General features: G+C 38.8%; 1 protein-coding gene and 1 non-coding gene across 3 annotated transcripts in view; both read left to right on the plus strand.

Moving 5' to 3' along the window:
- Positions 1-23,629, plus strand: part of IQCH (IQ motif containing H) — a 310,616-nt gene that overhangs the window by 78,893 nt on the left and 208,094 nt on the right. For both annotated transcript variants that reach the window (XM_058294384.2, XM_058294385.2), the window contains exon 5: positions 22,972-23,088. In XM_058294384.2, coding sequence (XP_058150367.1) covers positions 22,972-23,088 — 117 coding nt within the window. The remainder of the gene's footprint in view (positions 1-22,971; positions 23,089-23,629) is intronic.
- Positions 704-807, plus strand: LOC111761964 (U6 spliceosomal RNA). Its single transcript, XR_002795188.1, has one exon. It is a non-coding gene; the product is annotated as a U6 spliceosomal RNA (small nuclear RNA).

Genomic DNA, 23,629 nt, shown 5'->3' on the forward strand with positions numbered 1-23,629 from the left:
AGTGCTTCAGTCCTGAAGGAGGAATCTGGGAAGCACACTACAGCATCTGCTACACCATTCCCTCTCCTTGACCCTCAGACCTAGAGTTGGTAGTGTGTCCTATTATTGCTATTCTCCAGAGTTCTATACTGTTTCTTATTTCCCTGTTGTCAGCCTGGGAAATAATTCTTTTATGAAATTCTCCTCAAATTACTTAATTTGAACCATCTACTTTCTGCCCAAACCCTAATACCCATGCAATTAATGGCCCAGTCTTTTTTTTTTAAAGATTTATTTTATTTCTTTATTCCCCTCCCCCTCATTGTTTGCACTTGCTGTCTGCTCTCTGTGTCCATTTGCTGTGCTCCTGTGTCTGTTCATCCTCTCTTTAGGAGGAACTCCAAATCAAACCTGGGACCTCCCATGTGGGAGAGAGGCACTCAATTGCTTGAGCCACCTCAGCTCCCTAACGGCCCATTCTTAATTGCTTCTGTGAAAAACTAATTTCCCCATACCTGCATGATTTCATGTAAAAATAAGCCCAAATATAAGCTAAAATTTGTTCCCTCTTTTTAGTGACGAGTACCACCACATACACACTTAGTTGCCTGAGTCAAAATCTTAGCATTAACCTTGACTTCTCTCTATCTTCAGATACTATTGATGCTACCTCCTAAATCTCTCTCCATCCTCTCACCTTAAAACACATCTGTCTTCTGCTTGCTTTAACAGCACATATATTATACTGTAACTGGAACACTACAGAGAAGATTAGCATGGCCCCTGTGCAAGGATGACATGGAAATTCATGAAGCATTCCATATTTTTTTAAAAGATTAAAAAACCACATTTGTCTTTGAATACTAGAAATACAGCAAATATCATAAAGAGGCTTATGCGTAATCTACTAATTTTGGTGTTGAAAACATGCTTGATCTCCTATGTTTTTAAGGTAACATTTTCTGTGATCTGTTATCTTTTAAAAATAAATAAAAAATGTATTTAAAAAAAGAAAAAAAAATGAAAGCATTCTTGGAGTTTTCCTTTCATAATTGCCTTCACAGGCAGTTTGTGAGACATTAATCCAGCTATTAAAAAATTATTGAGTGCCAATCATGTCAGTCACTGTACCAGGCTCTGGGATGCAGAGATGCCAGATACAGGCATGATTCCTTTACACATAGAACTTAATATAGGAACTTTTAGGGTTGTTACATGTTTTGGGACACTACTGGCTTTGAGTGGGTCAGTGCCAGGGATGCTAAACTTTCTACAATGAGTGGGACACTCTGCACAATGAAGAACTCTATCTCTCAAAATGTCAGTAGCAGTCACAATAAAAAATACTGCAGAAAACACAGTCATTATTCACACCAATACCAGCTACCATGGAAGGGACACGATATTTTTGTATCGTTACTATCTCATCCTAGATAGTACCTATTGTCATCCTGGCTACCTACCTGTCACCAGATGTAACTCAGAGTAACTTCTGGCAAAAGCAAAGGGTGAAACTGTTCCAAAAATGTGACATCATAGGACCTGACAGTTCTAAAAGACAGATTCCAAAAACTGGAATATATGCATAGTTTCCCAAATAGTACAATATCTGGCACATATTAAGAGCTCAACATTGGCTACTATTCTTATTAACTTAATTTGTGAATATCCTAGAATCTCAAATTTGGAAGGGATGTCAAGTATCACCTAATTCAACCTACTATCTGATACTCGAGTCCCTTCAGTCTCATCTTTAATAAATGGTCACTGGCTTCATTTTAGATACTTCTAATGACAAAGAACAGTCACTAGAGGTAGCTAGTTTGATTTTGTGACTTTCAAACCCTGGAACTTTTTAGAATCATTGTTACAGACCCATTGGGTATTTCTCGTCAGTCACAGGAGGATAGGTAATCTGTACTTGTCTTAGATCATAGAACTAGGAGATAGCCCCAAAATAACATCTGTTCAGATCTGCCTCCCTCTCAAATTCACTGGGGCTGTCCCTAATAGCCTAAGATTCTAAAGGCTTAAATATAGCCAGTTCAGCCCCTGTATTTTACAGACCAGGAAACTATGGCTCAGAGATTGAAGGTGACTGGTCCAAGGTCAACTAACTAGTTATGATGGCGTTGAATTTGAGCCCTGGTTTTTATGCCTCCCCCAAGCTGTCACACCAATATTTTGCTTCCCCTTTGGCTCTCCTCCATTCCTTCTCAGCTACATTATGATGGCTTTTCTTTATAGCATATCTTAGCTCCAGAACAGTATCAGCCCACTACCTCTTTGCGGCACTTGGGGCTATAGGCATGCATGTTGTCAAGGAAAGCAGTAAAAGATAAGGAGGAGATAGGAAGAAAAAGAGAAAAGTTTATAGGCCAAGAAAGTGTTTGATTTACTTGTTGTGTCTGGCAAGCTAAGTCCAAAATCAATTTCAAAGTAGAAATTCCTAAATTGTTTAGATCAAAGGACCACTTAGAAGTGTGATATATTTGGTAAGTTTGTGGAACAGGGAAAATAAACCCATCCCATTCCTTGAGTTATCCCTTATATTAATTCCTTAGAATGGATCCTCTAACAACAACAACAACAAAACACAAAAAATACATTGTGATCTAGTATGATGAAGCGTTGTACAGCCTTTGTGACTAAGATATGCAGAATCTTCAATTTTGTGAATTTGAATCTAATTGAGAAAGTGATTTTCAAAATTTGACCAAAACTAAAGTTTTGAGGATTTGTGACATTATGAGGAATAATATGGTGAGAGATAAGTCAGAGCAAGTAAGGGTTGCATCACAGATTTTTTTGTGAGTTGTATCTCACTTAATATCAGGGCAGAAAACTTTTCTAGAATGAACCCTGTGTTTTCCTTAAAATGTAAGCCCCATGACAGCAGGGACTTTTGTTTTCCTTTTCTGTGATTTTTTTAAAAACCATTTTATGGTGAAAATATTTAAATATGCCGGGAATAATATATGAACAACCATTGTTTCTGCATCATCTAGATTTTACAATTGCTAGCTGTATCAGTCAGCCAAAGGGGTGCTGATGCAAAGTACCAGAAATCTGTTGGCTTTTATAAAGGGTATTTATTTGGGGTAAAAGCTTACAGTTACAAGGCCTTGAAGAGTCCAGCACAAGGTTGCTTCCTTACCAAACTCTTGCCAAGTGTTAGGGCAAGATGGTGGGGACATCTGTGAGGGTTCATCTTCCTCTTCCCCATGAAGGGTCTGTGGGCCCATCTCCTTCCAATCTCAGCTTAGGCTGGCTTTCTACTCAGGGCTTGTTTCTTTCCAGGCTCAGCTGCTCTGGTCTCTTCATGAGGTCAGCTGTTAACCGTCAGGCAAATGGCTTATTTTTCTTCCCTGGGCCTCTGCCTTGTCTATGGGACTGTCTTCCTCTGTGTTCTTCTGTGTATCTACTTCTGTGTTCTTGACTGAGCATCCATTTATATAGCCCACCAAGGGGAGGGAACTCAACCCTGCATGCCCTCATCTTATCTCCTAGTAACCTATTTTCTAGGTGTTAGCTCTCTGTGTTTATTCTTCATATTTAGTTCATATTAGCGAGACCATATAATATTTGTCCATTTGTGTCTGGATTATTTCATTGAGCATATTGTCTTCAAGGTTCATCCATATTATGATATGCATCCCAATTTCATTTCTTCTTAAAGCAGCATAGTATTCCATCATATATATATATACCACATTTTGTTTATCCATTCATCAGTTGATGCACACTTGGGTTATTTCCATCTTTGGACAATTATGATAATTCCACTATGAACATTGTGTACAAATGTCTGCTTGTGTCACTGTTTTCAGTTGGTCTAAATATATTCCAAGTAGAGGGATTGCTGAATCATATGGCAGATCTATAGTTAGCTTCCTGAGGAACTGCCAAACTCTTCCACAGTGGCTGCACCGTTTCAGAGTTCCATCAACAGTAAAGGAGTGTTCCTATTTCTCCAGGACGTATTGCTTTCTGTTTATTTATAATGTTCATTCTATGAGGTGTGAGATAATATCTCATTGTCATTTTCATCTGCATTTCCCTAATAGCTAGTGATATTGAACATTTTTCATGTGCTTTTTTGCCATTTGCATTTCCTCTTGGGAGAAATGGCCTCATAAGTCTTTTGCCCATTTTTAAATTGATTAGGGAAGCAGACATGGCTTAACTGACAGAGCACCTGTCTACCATATGGAGGGTCCAGGGTTCGATCCTCAGGGTTCTGACCCATGTGCTAAGCTGGCTCATGCACGGTGTTGCCGCGTGCAAGGAGTGCCTTGCCACACAGGGGCGCCCGTGTGTATGGGTGCCCCACGTGCAAAGAGTGCACCCCGCAAGGAGAGCCACCCCACATTAAAAAAGTGCATCCTGCCCAGGAGTGGCGCCACACATGCGGAGAGCTGATGCAGCAATAGGATGCAACAAAAAAGAGACGCAGTTTCCCAGGGCTACCGGATAATGCAAGCAGACGCAGAAGAAAAGAGAGAGCAGACAACGGAGGGGAAAGGGGAGAGAAATAAATAAATGGATAGATATTTTTTTTTAAATGTTGTTCTTTTAAAATAAATAAATAAATAAATAAATTGGATTGCTTGTTCTTTTATTGTTGAGTTGTATCATCTCTTTATATAGCATAGAAATCAAACCTTTATGTGGTTTCCAAATATTTTCTCCCATTATGTGGGCTGTCTTATCACCTTTTTGAGAAAGTTCTTTGAATCACAGAAGTGTTTAAGTCTGTAGAGATCCCATTTATCCATTTTTTCTTTTGTTGCTCATGCTTTTGGTGTAAGGTTTAAGAATCCACCACAGGGAAGTGAATGTGGCCCAAGCAACTGGGCTCCCATCTACCACATAGGAGGTCCAGGGCGTCCTGATAAAGGCGAGCTGGCCTATGCAGAGTGCTGGCCTGCACAGAGAGCTGACCCGGCAAAATGACAATGGAGGGAGGGGGAGAAAAACATAAATAAATCTTTAAAAAAAAAAAAAAAAGAATCTACCACCAACCACCAGGTCTTGAAGATGTTTCTCTACATTTTCTTCTAGGAGTTTTATGGTTTTAGCTTTTATATTGTAAAAGCTTTTGTATTTAGGTCTTTGATCCATTTTGAGTTAATTTTTATATAAGGTATGAGATAGGGATCCTCTTTCTTTCTTTTGAATATGGATATCCAGTCTCCCAGCACTATTTGTTGAATAGACTGTTCTGCCCCAGGTGGGTGACTAGACAGCCTTGTCAAAAATCACTTGACCGAAGATGTGAGGGTCTGTTTATGAGTTCTCAGTTCAGTTCCATTGATCAACTGTCATAGTTAGAACTTACAGCACAATATTGAATAACAGTGGTGACGGTGGTCATCCTTGTCTTGTTCCTGATCTCAGTGGGAAAGCTTTCAGTCTTTCATCACTGAGTACAATGTTAGCTGGGGTTTTTCACATATGCCCTTTATCATGTTGAGAAAGTTTCCTTCAATTCCCATCTTTTAGAATATTTATATCAAGAAAGGAAATTGTATTTTGTCAAATGCCTTTTCTGCATCAATCAAGATGGCTGTGTGGTTTTTCTTCTTTGATTTATTAATGTCGCTGATGGATTTTCTTGTGTTGAGCAATCCCTTTTTGACTGGTATAAAACACACTTGATCATGATGAATAATTCTTTTAATGAGTTGTTGGATTTGATTAGCAAGTATTTTGTTGAGGATTCTTGCATCCATATTCATTAGGGAAATGGGTCTGTAACTTTTTTTTTTTGTAGTATCTTTATCTGGCTTTGTTATTAGGGTGAAATTGGCTTCATAGAATGAGTTTGATAGCATTCCTTCTTGTTCAATTTTTTGGAAGAGTTTGAGTAAGATTGGGGTTAAATCTTTGAATGCTTTGTAGAAGTCTCCTGTGACGCAGTCTGGTCCTGGGCTTTTCATTTTGGGGCATTATTTGATGACTGTTTCAATCTCTTTACTTATGATTGGTTTGTTGAGGTCTTCTATCTTTTTTTAGGGTTAGTGTACATTGTTTGTATGTTCCTAGGAATTTTTCCATTTCATTTACATTGTCTAGTTTGTTGGCATCTATTTGTTCATAATATCCTCTTATGATCTCTTTTATTTCTGTGGAGTCAGTAGTAATGTCCCCATATTCATTTCTGATTTTTAAAATTTGCATCTTCTCTTTTTTTTCCTTTATCAGTCTAAGGGTTTGCTAATTTTGTTAATCTTCCGGAAGAACCAACTTTTGGTTTTATTCTGTTGTTTTTTTGTTCTCAACTTCATTTATTTCTGCTCTGATCTTTATTATTTCATTCCTTCTGCTTGCTTTGGAAATAGTTTGCTGTTCTTTTTCTAGTTTCTCTAGCTGTGTAGTTAGATCATTGATTTTAGTTCTTTTTTAAACTTGAATTTTATTGCATCTTTAAAATATCACAAATAGGTATGGCATCTTGTTGTTCCTACTGCTGCATGATTCTTAGACATTTTATTCATAAGCCTGCTGTACTGTTCCTTTTTTGGAGATATAGATACCATCCAAAGTTTTTCTTATATCTTTGTTTTTAATTGTGGTGGCTTATTGAATTAAAGCAGCTGAATTTGACAGAAGTTCAGTATAATTTCCTTCAAGAATTAATTCATCCTTCTGGGCTTGAGATAATGAACATGTGACACCGGCCCTCATCCAAACCCTGCAAATGTATTTTTCACTCAAGAAATTTCAGATTTCAACCAGAGACCCATTCTCCTGAATAGCAATGTTGATGGGGAAGTGAGCATACACAGACCTCATTTTGTAATAGAAGCCCAAACACCCTGATCACATTCTGTACATGACTACAGATAGTGCGAACTGTACTTTTCCTTTCTATTTTTCCACCATCTGTCAACCCAAAACCTCTTCTTTTTCTTCCCAGTAGCCTGAGTTCTATATTGATGTGATGAAGTCCCTCTGCATGGCTCCTCTGGGGACCTTCACAATAACTGTGTGTCCTCTTCAGTGTGATGTTGACATTTTCTGAAATGTTTACAGTCTGGTTGTAAGAATGGCCTTCATTTTCATGGTAGATGTAGCAGAGACTCTATCTTCTTTTTCTTTTTTATTTATTTATTTATTTCTCTCCCCTTTTCCCCCATTGTCTGCTCTCTGTGTCCATTCGCTGTGTGTTCTTCCGTGTCCACTTGCATTCTTGTCACGGGGCACTGGGAATCTGTGTTTCTTTTCCAGGAATCTGTATTTCTTTTCTGGAAATCTGTGTTGCTTTTCATTGTGTCATCTTGCTGTGTCAGCTCTCCGTGTGTGCAGCGCCATTCTTGGGCAGGCTGCACTTTCTTTTGCACTGGGCGGCTCTCCTTATGGGGCACACTCCTTGCGCGTGGGGCTCCCCTATGTGGGGGACACCCCTGCGTGGCAGGGCACTCCTTGCGCACACCAGCACTGCGCATGGGCCAGATCCACACGGGTCAAGGAGGCCCGAGGTTTGAATCGCGGACCTCCCATGTAGTAGGCGGACGCCCTATCCATTGGGCCAAGTCCGCTTCCCTCTCTCTTCTTTTTTAATGTAAGCATTGAGTGCTATGAATTTCCCTCTCAAAACTGCCTTCACTGCATTCCATAGGTTCTGATAAACTGTGTTCTCATTTTCATTCATCCCGGGATATGTATTGATTTCTCTCTCAATTTCTTCCTTGACCCACTGATCACTTAAGAATGTATTGTTTAATCTCCATATATTTTCTGCCTATTGCTGATTTCCAGCTTTATTCCATATGATCAGAGAAGGTGCTCAATAATCATTTCAATCTTGTTAAATTTATTGAGATCTGTTTTGTGACCCAAAATATGGTCTATCCTGGAGAAAGATTCATGAGCACTTGTATATTCTGCAGTTTTGGGGTACAATATTCTGTATATGTCTATTAGGTTTAGTTCATTTAACATATAATTCAAGCTCTCTGTTTCTTTACTAATCCTCTGCCCAGATGTTCTATCCAATGCTGAGACTGGTGTAGTAAATTCTCCAACTGTTATTGTAGAGACATCTGTGTCTCCTTTCAGTTTTTCCAGTGTTTGCCTCATCTAATTTGGGGCTTCCTGGTTAAATGTATATACATTTATGATTATTATTTCTTCATGGTGAATTGCCCCTTTTATTGATATATAATGTCCTTCCTTGTCCGTAATAACAGTTTTGCTTTTAAAGTCTATTTCATCTGATATAAGTATAGCTACTTCAGCTTCTTTTTTTGTTACTGCTTGCATCTTTTTTCAGGCTTTCATTTTCAATCTATTGGTATCCTTGGGTGTAAGGTGAGTCTCTTGTAGACAGCATATAGGTGATTAATATTTTCTTATCCATTTCACCAGTCTATGTCCTTTGATTGGGGAGTTTAATCCATTAACATTGAATTATTGCAAAGGTAGTTTTTCATCCAGTTTGACCTTTGGGTTTTCTCTGTCATATTTTATTTTCAACACTCTTTTTACACTTTTAGTTACTTTTACTGATATAATCTTCATTTCTAGTCTCTTCCAAACCTCTCTCTCTAGTTTTTTTCTTTGCATGCTGTAGCACTCCCTTATTATTTCCTACAAAACAAAGTCTCTCATTTTTCTGTTTATCTGTGAATTTTCTAAACTCACCCTCATTTTTGAAAGACAATCTTACTAGAGATAAGATTCTTGACAGGCAATTTTTCTCTTGCAATATCTTAAATATATCACACCACTGCTTTCTTGCCTCCAAGGTTTTTGATGTGAAATCAGCACTTAATCTTATTGGGTGTCCATTGTATGTGATGCATTGTTTTTCTTTTTTTACTCTCAGAATTCTCTTTGTCTTTGGCATTTGACATTCTGATTAGTATGTGTCTTGGAGTAGGTCTATTTGGATTTATTTGGATAGGAATATATTGTGCTTCTTGGACACAGATATCTATGTCTTTTAATAAAGTTGGGAAATTTTCCTCCATTATTTCTTCAAATATCCCTTCTGTCCCTTTTCCCTTCTCTTCTCCTGGGACATCCATGTCACTTATGTTTGTATGTCTCTTGCTATCATTTAGTTTCCTGAGACCCTGTTCAATTTTTTCCATTCTTAATCTGTTCTTTTTTATTTTTGTTTTCAGAGGCTATATCTTCCAGCTCTTTGATCCTTTCTTCTGCCTCCTCAAATCTGCTGTTACAGACCTCCAGTGTATTTCTAATTTCATTTATTGTGCCTTTCATTCCCAAAAGATCTGCTGGTTTTTCTGTGTATGTTTTCAAATACTCCTTTGTGCTTACCTAGTGTCTTCTTTTAATATCCTTAATTTCTTTAGCCATCTCAGTGAATTTACTAAGGAGATTTATTTGAGCATCTATAATTAGTTGTCTCAACTCCTTTATGTCATCAGGAGGCTTAGCTTTTTCCTTTGATGGGCCATATCTTCCTGTTCCTTGGTATGGATTGTAATTTTTTGTTGGTGTCTTGGTATCTCATTTACTGGATGTATTTATTCTGGGTGCATTTTCTCTCTTTAGTCTAGGGCTTTCTATTTGATTGGCTTTGTGCTACAGCCCCTTTGATATTTGGTTCAACTTAATTTATAACTTTATAGTGGGTCACGTTTAGCCAATCTGAATTTTTTTGAGCCCTTTTTCATCTGTCTCTTGCCCTTTCTCCCATGCTGGTTGCATAGTAGGAGCCAAGAATGCAGTTGGTACTGCATGGGGGCCAAAGCTGCCCACATTGCCCCAGGGACTGATAAAGCTTCTCCCACCTTTCTCCTCTGCCAGGGGTAGGGATGGAGACACAGGTATGGGCATCAAACTAAGCTGTGTGGGTCAAAACTGACTGTAGGTGCCCAGGTAGACTGAGGAAGCACAGGTCCCCCTCCTCCCCTGCCAGAGGTGGGGCTGGAGTCTCAGGAGTGCTCAACAATCTAGTCCATGTAGGCGAAAGCACCTGCAGTTTCCCTCCAAGGCTGAGGGCGCACTATCCCTTCTGCCTAGTCCATGTGGGTGAAAGCACCTGCAGTTTCCCTGAGATGCTGAGGAAGCAATGTTCCTTTTGCCCTTTCAGGGGCAGGGATGGAACCACAGGATCCCCAAAATCTTGTCTGTGTGGGCCAGAAGGGCTGCAACTACCCAGAGAGGTTGAGGAAACACTGGTCCACTTCTTGTCCTATTGGAGGTGGGGATGGTGCCACATGCATCCAAAAGTCCAGTCCATGCTGGCTGAAATGGGGAAATACTGCCCTGTCCTATCCTATTGGGGGTTGAGGATGGATCCACAGGTGTCTAACAATCTAGTCTGCATGGGCCAAAAACTACTACAGTTGCCTGGAGAGTCTGGTGCAGGTTCCCTAGTTCCCTCCCTACTGGAGGTAGGGCTGAAGCCTAAACTATGGCTGCCATCTGAATTTGGTGGAAAGGAGCTGGTCCCCAACATCAGTGTGATTTTCAATGAGCCCTGCTTCCCCTTATGTTGTGGACAAAGTTTAAAATGGAGACTACCAGTCTTTTTCTAATTTGAACAGGTCCATACTTTAGCTATTCTTTGGATTAGCCTTGAGCCAGCCAAATATACTAATCAGTAGCTGAAGTCAATGCTCAAATGTGTCTTCCTTCCCCATTTTTGGGAAATGTAGCTTCCAACTCCAGCCAAAGAACAGTTCACAAGGCAGCTTGTGTTTCCAGTGGGGCATCAGCACTGGCCTCCATGGTATGGAGTGTTCTACTCACAAATCTTCACTACAGATGGGCAGTCTCCTCCTTCCATTCTTCCAAGGATGTTGCAGGATGCTCGTCTGGTCTCCTAGGCCCCCCAAACAGGTGATTTAGATAGTTCTGGGTGATTACTAACTGCACTGTAGAAGGAGCTAACCCTTGGATCTCCTTACTCTGCCACCATCTTGTCCTTCTCTATTTCTTTGAATTCTTAATGCACTGAGCTCAGAAATGAAGGTTAGGTGGGGTACGATCAATGAAATTTTTGTAGAAGTTACTTCTGAACTGAAATGGTTTCAGAGGCAGAAGGTTTGCTTCTTCCCAGGGTGGGTAGCATTCTCATTGGCTCCATGGCTTTCAGATCACATGACTTCTTCTCCTTTCTATTCCCTCCATTCATTGTTTTAAAAAAAATTCCTTAATGTAACAAATACCCAGTTCATATTCAGATTTCCTCAGTTATCCCCCAAATGAGTTTTATTGTTCTTTTATTCAACACAGGATCTGTTGAGGTTCATCTATTTCATTTGCTTATCTTATTTCTGAGGTCTCTATTACTCTAAAGCAACAGGGCTCTGTTTAATTCATTGCCGTAACCTGTACCTAGACAGTAACTTGCTTGGAATAAGCTCTCAATAGGTGACAGCATCCTGTTTCCTCCACTTACTACCTATACCATGGCAAGTTATTTAACCTCCCTTGCCTCAGTTCCTTCTCTGCAAAATGAGCATAATAATAGAACCTACCTCATAGGGCTGTTGAAAGGATAAATGTGTTAATATATTAAAAAAATATTTGTAACAGTCTGGTACATAGTACTTTTTTCTTTTCTTTTTTTTTTAAGATTTATTTTTATTTATTTCTCTCCCCTTCCCCCTGCCCCCCACCCGTTGTCTGTTCTCTGTGTCCATTTGCTGCGTGTTCTTGTTTTTGTCCGCTTCTGTTGTTATCAGAGGCACGGGAATCTGTGTCTCTTTTTGTTGCATCATCTTGTTGTGTCAGCTCTCTGTGTGCGGCACCATTCCTGGGCAGGCTGCACTTTCTTTCACACTGGGCAGCTCTCCTTATGGGGCACACTCCTTGCGCATGGGGCTCCCCTACATGGGGACATCCCTGCATGGCGCGGCATTCCTTGCGCGCATCAGCACTGTGCATGGGCCAGCTCCACACGGGTCAAGGAGGCCCAGTGTTTGAACCTTGGACCTCCCATGTGGTAGATGGATGCCCTATCCACTAGGGCCAAGGCTGCTTCCCCATAGTACTTTATAACACCAAGTTCTTATTTGTTGTTAACTACTGACCAGTCTCTATTATGTATCGAATATAAGTGCCAGGCAGTATTTTAGGTTTTAGGCATCAGATTTCTCTGCTCCCACGAAGCTTACATTCTGAGGGGCAGGAGAAAATATTAGAGGAACAGACAAAAGATAATTTGAAAAGGAACTATAGAGAATGTTAGTTGGTGAGCAGTAAAGCTGGGGAAGGAACAGAGGGAGTGTTGGGATGGTGACATTTGAGCAGAAGGCTGACTGAAGTGAGGGAGTAAGTCATTTGGATATTTGGAAAAAGAGCATTCCAGGTAGAGGAAACAGTATATGTAATGATCCTGAATTAAGAATGTGAACAGCAAGGAGACTGGAGAGGAGTGTGCAAGGGTGAGAGAGGTAAGAAAAGCAGTAGGGAACCAGATCTTGCAATCATTGTGAGGATTTGGGATATTACTCTGAGCAAGATGGGAAGCCATTGGAAGCTTTTCAGTAGAGGATTGATATGGTGTGATTTGCAATTTGAAAGGGTCACTAAGGCTACTATATTGAGAACGTGATTTAAAAGATTGGGGCGGAAGCAGGGAAACCATTTGGGAATATATGTTAGCCATAATGATGATATCATATCTCAGTCTCACAACATTCTGAGGGATGGAAGCATCATTATCCGCATATTTACAGATGAGGAAACTGATGCTAAAGGAGGATAGTAATTTAAAGCCAAGAAATGACAGAGCTAGAATTCATGCTTAGGTCTATTTGACCCCAAAGCTCTGGCTTTTCTTCACCACTGTTCAAAATATAAAAACTTGAGCTCCCACCTATATTTGTCACAGGGAAACTTATGACCAAAAAAAAAAAAGGCAGCAGAATAAATTCTAGATTTGTCCACAAATGGTCCCAGAAGTCCAGAATTTTCCTGATGTCTCTTTTAATCTTCCCAAAGAAATTTCTCAGTGCAATGCTCCTGATTAAGGTGACCTTTTTTTTTTTTTTTTTTTTGAGGTACCGGGGCCAGGGATTGAACCTAGGACCTTGTATGTGGGAAGCTGGCACTCAACCACTGAGCCACATCAGTTCCCCTGAGTTGTTTTGTCAGTTTTTTCCATTTGTTTACTTGTTGTTTGGTATTTTTTGTTTTTAGGGAACACTGGGAACTGAACCCAGGACCTTGCATGTGGGAAGCAAGCACTCAATCACTAGACCCTTCAGACTAGATCCCTAAATTGCATTGATACCATAAAAAGATTCAATTAGCTACATATATTGACTCATAACACGTTTTCCAGAAATATAAGCTATTACAACTGCAAAGGTACCTGAATTTTATTATATGGTATTCCATGGTTTGGCAACATTTCAAAGGTGGTTTCTAGTGCCTTTCTTTCTGGCTTAGCAGGAGATACTCACTCCTAGTTTTGCAGGAGAGTCATCATTCCCTGGCCACCAACTCCTGAGAGTAGTTGCAGCAAGGGAAGGGAGGTCATGGGGTTAGCAGTTGGCCCGTGTGCCCTCAAAATTGAATAGCAAGTCCATTTTGACACACTACTACTATAAGCTGATGATTGTGTCACTGTGGCATATTGTAAGAATAATGCAAACATAATAAAACTTTAAAATGTCTTTCATCACTGGCGTACTATTTCGTTTCCTCAAATATTTTTATTTTAATGTACTAGATGTTGGAGATGCAAAACTCAGTGTTGTAGATACTCACAGTCTGTAGACAAACATTCTGTAGATGGTGTGATGAGTGCTATAATAGAGGTTTAGAAAAATGCTCTGGTGGGGCTGGAGGAATAAACTAATGCCTGGGCTTTGTCATAACCAGTAAGTGCATCATCTCTAATATCCATTTGAAGCACACCAGTCTGTGACTTCCACTCCCTATTCTTCCAGCTCACATACTTAAGTATATTATTCTAAAAGTTCTTCAGTCATATAACCACTTTCAACCCATTAACCTCTCAGTAATTCACTATCACTTTTGTCTTTTGTCCTTTTCCTCCTTAGACTAATTATATGATTGTAGCAGAAATTGTTGGTTTCCTACCCAATATCCATCCCCCATCTGAATTAAAGAACTGTAATATTATTTAATGTGGCTCATGCCTGCAAGGAATAAGATTCCTCATTTCTAAGCCTTCCTTGAAACTAAGTATGGCCACGTGTACCACTTCTGACCTAAGTAGCAGTCTCCTGGGGGATTGGTTCTGGGAAACCAACCTGATAAACCTGATAGTCATAGCTGGCATGTCCCTTTGCTTCTTCTCCCCTTTCCCCTTTCTTTTTGCCTTTGAACACAGACATGATATCTGGAGTTGTAGCCATTATCTTGCAACCAAGAGATGAGAATCATATGAACAAAAGGCATCATATAAGGATGGTAGAGAAGAATGAGGCAAAGAACTGGGTCTCTGATGGCATCTCTGAGCAGCTGAACCAATGCCAGCAAATTGTCTACTCTGGCATTTGAGAAGAGATGAATAGATCCCAACATGGTTTTCTGTTGTCTGTCAAATCTCTCAGAACTGACCCAGTGGTTCAGCACCTTTTTACCAATTTCCCTTCATTGTGCTTAGTAGGCATACTCAAGCCTACTTAAACCTACTCATCCAAATGCTTGGTATTTGCACCTGAGCAGCTCACTGTGGCTATATTGTATCTTACAACAATGCCAAATGATCTCCCTTAAATTTTGTGACCCAAAATTTCAATTGGGTGCTAAACTCAGCCCAGAAATTGCTAAAAGCTTATAGTTCTGAGGCCATGAAAGTGTCCATATCAAGACACATCAAAGATGCTTTCTCACCAAGCTGCAGCTGTGGTGATCAGGCACATGGCAGGCATAATGGTGGTGTCTCCCAGTCTCTGCCTTCTCCTTCAGATTCCATTTCTTTCAGCTTCTGGCTACCTCCAGCTTCTTTGGGTCTTGTTACTTCAGCTTCTGGCTTCCTGTCTCAGCTTCTAGGAGCTTTTCTCTCTGTGGCCTCCTTTTGTGTCTGTAGCTTTTTATTCCTCTGTTTATAAAGGACACCTGTAAAAGGATTAAGACCTACTCTGGGTCACACGGTCTAATCAAAGGCTCTTAAATGAAGTGATTTAATCAAAAGGTCCCACCTACAATAAGTTTACATGCACAGGAATGGATTAGCTTTAAGAATAGGATTTTCTGGGTCCACAAAAGCTTCACACTGCCATGCTAACCTTCCCATTACCAAATCCATCAATCTCTCTACATCTGAATTGTTTTCTGTGTCTTCTCCCTTGTTATAATGGAAGAAGTGTCCACCTTCCTAATAAGGCCAACCTCTAAAAGCCTTTGCTCATGCAGTTTTTTGTAGATAATTCCCATATCTTTTGATGACTAGTTCAGTTTCTTCACTCAGCTCTCAGTATAATAGTCATCTCCTCAAAGAAGCTGTCATGGTCACCCTACCTAAGAGTCTCCCATCCTAGTTTACATTATCCTAGTTTATATTATTTAGAATACCTATGGCATTATCCTATTCCATTATCCTAGTTTATATTATTTAGAGTACGTATGGCATTCTGAATTGTGGACAAGGATTTATCTTTTTTGTTCACCAAGTTCTAGTAATGTCTCAATAAATGTTTGACTGAATGAATTTTATTGAGTGAGGAGAGATGGGGGTAGAGGAGGCCTTCCAGAAGAGGCTTCACCTGATCTGAGTTCAAGTTTAAATAGAAGTATGCCCAGAAAACACTGAAGAGGAGAAAAGAGGACATTCCCAGAAAAGGGAACAACATGCTCATACACAGAGGTGGAGAAAGCTTGGTGTGTGCGGGGACCTGCTGATCATTCAGCATGAACAGAGTACAGAGCAATCATGAGGGATGGGCACAAGAGATTAGAAAGTAGGAAGGAGGCCAGATCATGCTACCCCAAGGGAAACTATTGGAGGATGTTAAAGAAGTAGGAGACATACACCAGTTAGTAATCAGAGGTTTGGTCTCCCTGGAGATCAGGTAGAAAATGGACTGGAGGCAAGGAGATCCATTTTAGGTGCCATTACTGTGGTTTATGTAATAATCGGTGAAGGTGTGGATCAAAGCAGTGCCTCTGGAGATCAGAGAGTGGGTAAACAATCTGGTAAACAGACAGAAAGTTGAATTAAGAGTGCATCAACCAATATTTCTTTATAATGTGGCAGGATGTTTTTATGGAAAAAGGTTTTAGAATCAGAGAAACTTAAATCCTGACCCCCCCCCCCCCCCCACTTTCCAGTTGTGTGACCTCAAGAAGTCACTTAACTTATGTCCTCCTTGGTAAAGTGGTGGTATCACATACTCCTTCTTGTCGTTTTAAGAACTACGTAAATCAGCTGGATTATGATAACCCTGGGCTTCTGGGAGTTACCTATTACAGTGCCTGATACAGAATGGGAGTTCAATAAATGTTCCCTCCCTCTCCCTGTCTTCCTCTTATTCTCGAATTCATATCCTAAAGGAAGCAGAAAACAGAATGGGCGCATGGGAATAGAAGTAGTCAGGACTTAAGCCTCCGTGAACCTGAGGCATTTACGCAGCAGCTCGGCTATTGCGAAGCAGCATGGAGTTAAGTAATGCTGTGATTGTGGAGGGCTTCTACTTATTCTTCCTTCTAGCCCTCGCAAGGAGATAAGAAAGGAAATCATAGTCTCAGAATGTTAAAGCTGAACTAAAAATACAGTCAGGAATGTTTATGCTTTAATTGCACTTTAATTTTGTTTTGATTTTTAAGAAAAGTGACTTTTGAATAGACACAAAAATAGAATGAACCCCATCTGGCATTAGCTATTTCCCCAGCTTTAGCAGTTACCATAGTTTTATCATTCTTATTTCATCTATCCTCACCACTTTTTTTAAAGCAAATTCTTTTAAAGCAAGTCTCAGATATCACATCATTTTGCCCTTAAATATTTCAGTATTCTCCAATAAGGACATTTTAAAAAACTACTCTCATACCCAATAAATTTAACAATAATTCATTAATATTACATAATGCTTAGTCCATGTTCAGTTTTCCCTGATTGTCTTAAAAAATGTCTTTCTACTGTTGTCTGTTTGAATCAGGATGCAAACAAGGTATATACATTGCAGTGTGGATTATTATTTTTTAATCTTTAAGTTTCCCTCCTTTTAAAAAGGTCATTGATTTGTTTAAGAAAACAGGTTATTTGTCATATAGGCTTTTTCCACAGCCCGGATTTGGCTGATTGCAATTTTGTGGTGTCATTTAACATCTTCCTTTGTCCACAGTATATCTTGTGAACTGGTCATTTTAACTAGAAGCTTGGTCAGATTCAGGTTCCACTGTTTTGTTAGGAATAATTCATAGGTGGTGCTGTGTACTTCCTTTTACAGCATATCAGGAGGCAATTTCCTTTTTCTTTTTTAAATGATGTTGATATTGATCAATGAGTCCAAGTACTATTGGCCTGCTCTATCCATTATAAAGTTCCCTCAACTTTTACCTAATGGTATTGGCAACCGTTGATGTTTACCTAAGTACATTATTTCATTAGGAATTACCAAGTGGTGACTTGATAATTCTATCATTCCTTCTGCATTTTGTTAGCTTCTATAAAGAGGAGCTTTTCTTTATTAACTCTTTGGTAAATCTGAAAAATAATTTTTCAGGAAAAGCAGAATAAATGCTTGAGTCTATCAATTTTCAGAGTAATTTGTCAATTTTATCAATTAGGTTTTGGGGAGCAGAGGGAAATACTATTAAGAACTCATGGATATTTGATGTGTTTCAATCCATTTCAGACATTATTTTTTGGTTAGTGACAGCCCCTTCAAGTTAGATTCTGAATGGTACTTTATAACTTGCAAAATACTTTTATATTAGTCATTTAAAGCTCACCAACAACCCTGTGAGGGTAGGTATTATTACTCAGGTTGATAAATGAGAAATCTGAAGCCCTGGGGGTGAAATGACTCAACCAAGATGATATACAGCTTGAAAGTGAAACACTAGGACTTGATATCTATTGTTCTTTCAATTAAATATAATAATGGTTGAGGGGATCAGAGTGTTAAAAGTGACTAGATTCTTTTTTTTTTTTTTTTTCCTTTCTCTGGTTTTGAAATTAAACAGCAGGTATCTTTAACCAGTGGGAATATGATATTAAGCAATATCCACTTTGGAAGGCATTACTCGTAGCAAACACTGTTGAGAATAACGTTATGCCAATAATACTGTAACTTAGTAAATAGCCTGCTTCAACTTTGTTTGTGAAGCATTTCAATTTTGATTACTCTGTGTGGGATCTACTGCTCAGATGTGTATCATTTTATGGTCTGCCCATGTCTGGGGAGTTGGCATTACATGCTGCCTAGTGTTTTTAATTCAGAAGTTCTTCTAAAAGAAACCTTAGTCTCCTATATTCAAACCCTAGTTTTAATAGCATAAGCTATTTCCTTCTTATATAGCTTTGTGGGCATAGTGATAAAATAAATACCACAAAATCACTGATGAGATGAAAATTGAGCTCCCTGCTTCTGTGCAGCCATGTAGGTAAAACAGTAATTGGCTCTGATAATAACTTTTGTTCTTACAAACCAAAGTCTAAATGAGAGTCACATTTGATATATCTGCTTGTAATTACTATCAAAAGGAAAGAATACAAAGTTTAGCTTGTTTAGTGACTCAAAATAGATGAAATAAATTACTGTCTTTCCTTGACCAATTTAAGAAAAATTTCTGAAGTTATTTCTGATATTTATTTTACTTTTGGTTAAAAAAAAAAAAAAAGATCATCTTCCAGAGTGTGCTTTTCTGCTTAATGGAATGATTAATTTTGTTTTTTATTGTTTAAAGTCTATCATTGTTTTTCTTTTTTTATTAACACTTTTAAAAAAATTAAAGTTAATAGATCACATAGAATGTTACATTAAAAAAAAGTAAGAGGTTCCCATGTAACCCGCTCCCCACCCCCACCCCCTTAATTTTTGTAAATTGTATTTTTTTGAAGACACGTACATCACAAAAAGGGTTACATTATAAAAAAACATAAGAGGTTCCCGTATACCTCCCATCCCCCCACCCCACTCCTCCCACACCAACAATCTTCCCCATCATTGTGGTACATTCATTGCACTCGGCGAACACATTTTGGAGCACTGCTGCACCACATGGATAATAGTTTACCCTGTAGTTCATACTCTCCCCCAGTACATTCAGTGGGTTATAGCAGGATATATAAAGTCCAGCCTCTGACCCTGCAATATCATTTAGGACAATTCCAAGTCCCAAAAATGCCCCCTCATCACATCTCTTCTTCCCTCTCCCTGCCCTCAGCAACTACTGTGGCCACTTTTTCCACGTCAATGATACAATTTCTTCTATTACTTAGTCACAATAGTTTTATAGTAGAGTATCAGTAAGTCCACTCTAATCCATATTTTATTCCTCCATTCTGTGGACCCTGAGATGATGATGTCCACTCCACCTCTATATCAAGAGGGGGCTTAGATTCCACATGAATGATGGATGCAATTCTCCTGCTTGCAGTTGTAGGCATTCTTGGTTCCCTGGTGTGGTAGTTGACCATCTTCACCTCCCTGTTAGCTGAGCTGGGTAAGCCCAAAGAACCAAAGAGTAGGGGTTGCAACTCTCCTGAGGCTCAGGGCCCAGCTGGTACATGGGCAGTCCAGAGATTCAAGTCCCCTGAGTATATAGCATCCCTAGCACCCACCACAGGTTCAGTAAACGTGACAGAAGAGGCATGTATAGAAAGGTCACATCTGAGTTCAGCTCTATCACTTTCAGGAGCACAAATTCCAAAGTAGGGCCCATTGACATGGCACAAAACTCAAAATCCATCTGCCATGACCAAACTTAGAAGCCTTTATTATTTTCTTTCTTAGTGTGCTTTTAAAGGAAAAATAAAATAATGTGTGCTAAATATAATTATTTTGGTATATACATGCTTTGGTGCTAAAATAATATCTATTAGAATATTAATAATTTTATTTTTTTCTATTTTAAAAAAATACTTAGATTATACAAATGTTACATAAAAAATATAGGGGAGTCCCATATGTCTCATTCCCCATGCCTCCCACATTTTCCTACATTAACAATATCCTTCATTAAAGAGGTGCGTTCATTGCTATTGATGAACACATTTTGGAGCATTCACTAATATACTAATATTAATAATTTTAAATACCTTTCCCATAGCTTTAGAATCCAACAATAAAGAATTGAGATTACAAACCATCATTACAATTGGATTTCTATTTCTATTCTGAGTTGTTGTTGTTGTTGTTGTTGAAGGTACTAGGGGCCAGGGATTGAATCTGGAACCTCATATGTGGGAAGTGGTGTTCAGCCACTGAGTCACATCAGCTTCCCTGTGTTGGTGTTTTCATTTGTTTTGCCTTTTGTTTGTTTTTGTTTTTTCAGGATGCACCAAACCCAGGACCTCCCATGTGGGAGATGGGAGCCCAATTGCTTGAGCTACATCTTCTCCTGATTTCTTTTCAAAAAAATATCTGTGCCTAGTACTACAGAAATGTAAAACTGAGCAGCAAAAAACTGGATATTTTTTTTTTGAGGTACCACGGACCTCATAAAATATGAAGTAGGCACTCAACCACTGAGTTACACCTGCTCCCCAACAACTGGATTTTAATTTCAGTTTTAACAAGGATTCTATATTTGATCATTTCCTCCCTACATTAGTCCTATAGTCTCACAAAGTTCGTGGAGCATAATAAAACTAAGAAACCTGCTATGGTCCACTGAGCCAGTGATCCCAGAATTTAAAAATATCTAACAAAACTTACCCATGATAGATGGAGCTATTACCATCAACTGTATCCAGAATACACATTTTAAAAAAACACCCTAATTACAGAAACCACATCCAGTCATTATAATACATATTAGCAATTTCCCGATCCTTGGTAGAATAGAAATTATTCTAAAAGTTTAATTAAGAAGGAAAAAAATTATGTTCAGGTATTAATTTCAATAAAAGTAGCACTCAGCTTCCATGCAAAAACCCCAGAGTAGTGCTGTGAGTGTGGGTTACCCACAGAAGGAAAGCCATTTTTAATTAGACACTACATTATTTTTGTCACTGCATGTACTTCAAGGAAAAGGGAATAGATATTCCTTATTTGCAACCTATATCTCTGCTTGGGTTAAATAAAATGGACAGTTGAGGGCAGTTATATGGAGATTTGATTAAAATACTGAACTAAGATTAAAAAAATAAAAGGCATGTTTGGAGCTTGTATTAAGATATAGTTAGCTTCCGTGTGGAGCTGGCCATGCGCAGCGCTGATGCGCGCAAGGAGTGCCGTGCCGTGCCACGCAAGGGTGTCCCCCGCGTGGGGGAGCCCCACGCGCAAGGAGTGCGCCCGTGAGGAAAGCCGCCCAGCGTGAAAAGAAAGAGCAGCCTGCCCAGGAATGGCGCCGCCCACACTTCCCGTGCCGTGCCGCTGACGACAACAGAAGCGGACAAAGAAACAAGACGCAGCAAATAGACACCAAGAACAGACAACCAGGGGAGGGGGGGGAATTAAATAAAATAAATTTAAAAAAAAAAAAAAAAAAAAAAAAAGATATAGTTAGCTTATCAGAACAGCATACATTCCATAGTGATTTCTGTAGCTTTCTCCTTCACTTTGACCTTAGGCATAGGCCATTTATGAATGCTTATTATAAAAGAAATAACTAGATCATAAACTAATCTATCTGGATCCTACAGCTATTTAACAGTTGCATAAGACCACTATCAAAACTAAGGCACTTAATTGAAAGGAAATCAGTTTTTCAAATTGCTTGAAACACCCCCAACCTCCTAAAAATAAGCCACAAAGGCCAAATAGTGTATGATTCCATTTATATGAAATGTCCAGAATAGGCAACTCTGTAGAGACAGAAGGGAAATTAATGGTTACCGGAGACAGAGGAGATTGGGGAATGGGCAATGACTGCTAATGGGTATGAGGTTTCTTTTTCGGGTGATGAAAATGTTCTGGAATTAGATAGTGGTGATGGTTGCACAGCTTAGTGAATATACTAAAAACCACTGGATTGCACACTTTAAAAGGACATATTTTATGGTATGTTAATTATATCCCAATGAAAAATAGTCACAAAAGACTTTAGAAGCTCTTGGTAATACTATATTCCTTAAGTGCCAGCTTATTTTAGCCTCAAATCATAGACTGTTAAAGCTGGGGAATAATTCCTCAAGAGGCCATCACGCCTCACTGCGGCTTTTGGCAAATAAGACCAGTGAGTTCCAAAGAACTGGCTTACCAGCATTACATACAGGTGGTCCAAGGTAGAGCACGACTGGAACTCAGGTCTCCTGACCCTATCCAGTGCCTCTTTCTATCACCACTGTAATGCCTGCTCCGGTTGCTCATTTTTAAGCATTTTAGCAGTAATTAATTGGACTCATTTAAAATGAGGATTACAGGTTCAAACTAGATGTTTTTATTTTTTTCCAATCAAAGCATAAATTGCTCTTAAAAATAGCAAAATCTCTGTGGAGTAGATACATTTGTTGTCATGAATTTACGAAGTCCAAACTGAGATTTACCTGTAAATAACCCATGAGAAAACTGGTCACATTAACAGACCGAGGGGGCCCTCTACCTGTGTATTTGTAGCATAGATTTCATTGGCAAAATCCTTGACCTGGAAAGCTAAAAATAAATCAAGGCCAGCAGCTATTCTAGGCCTTTATCCACCTTGATTGGCTTCTTGAATTATTTTTGAGAAAGGAATGATATCTGAGGATGCATTTGTGTGAACAGTAGGATACATGGAGGAAAATCTGTGGAAAGTTCCTTTTCTGTGAATAAAAGGGGACAATTAACAGCCTAAATAAAAGATCAACATATATATTTTTTCCTGTGAAAATTACATTAAAATGATTATTTTCAGAGAACTTTGTACTCCTTTGAGGATAGAGAATGTTAGTAAGCATTTTTGTTCATCCAGCATGAAAGTTTCATTGTTTCTTTGTTTCAGCAAAAGATAGGATTGAATGTAAAAATCATGCAGGATCCTGAAAACATCCACCACAGAGCGGCTGTAAATGCGAACTATGGAATCAGTTTGCCTTATATTAATCAGAGAAAAACATGTGTAAGTAATGAGTTGTTTTAATGAGCTCTTAATTTTTTCTAAGAATTGAAATAATTTATTAGTGGTATAAGATATAACGTAGATTTTAAGGAAAGGTATGATCCTTTTGTCCTTGGAATTTTTTTGGTGATAAAATGGAGTGCCTTTCATACTGTTAATAATGAGAAATGATTAATAAAATGTAAACCTATTTTAAAAGATTTGTAGCTTATTTGAATTTCTCTGTTTTATTTATTGATATTCCTAAGTAATCTAGTACTGTAATTTTAACAAGGAGGAAATAATTTAACAACAAAAATAATTAGTAGAGAAATTTTTAATGTTTAAGTTCTTTGATAGTAGGCTTGCCACTAGAAATATCAAAAGACAACAACAGCACAGCATCAGCTGCAAGGATGTATACTCATACATTATGTAAAAATGTAAGAAAATTGTTCTAAATCTGAAGCAAGCAGGGATTACTAATCCTTTATGTCAACAAAGTGATGAGAGGGAAAAATAATCAAATGGAGACTGGAATTCAGAGATCTCCGAGTCTGTG

Source organism: Dasypus novemcinctus, chromosome 3 (genome assembly GCF_030445035.2).
Source record: "Dasypus novemcinctus isolate mDasNov1 chromosome 3, mDasNov1.1.hap2, whole genome shotgun sequence".
NCBI lineage: Eukaryota > Metazoa > Chordata > Mammalia > Cingulata > Dasypodidae > Dasypus > Dasypus novemcinctus.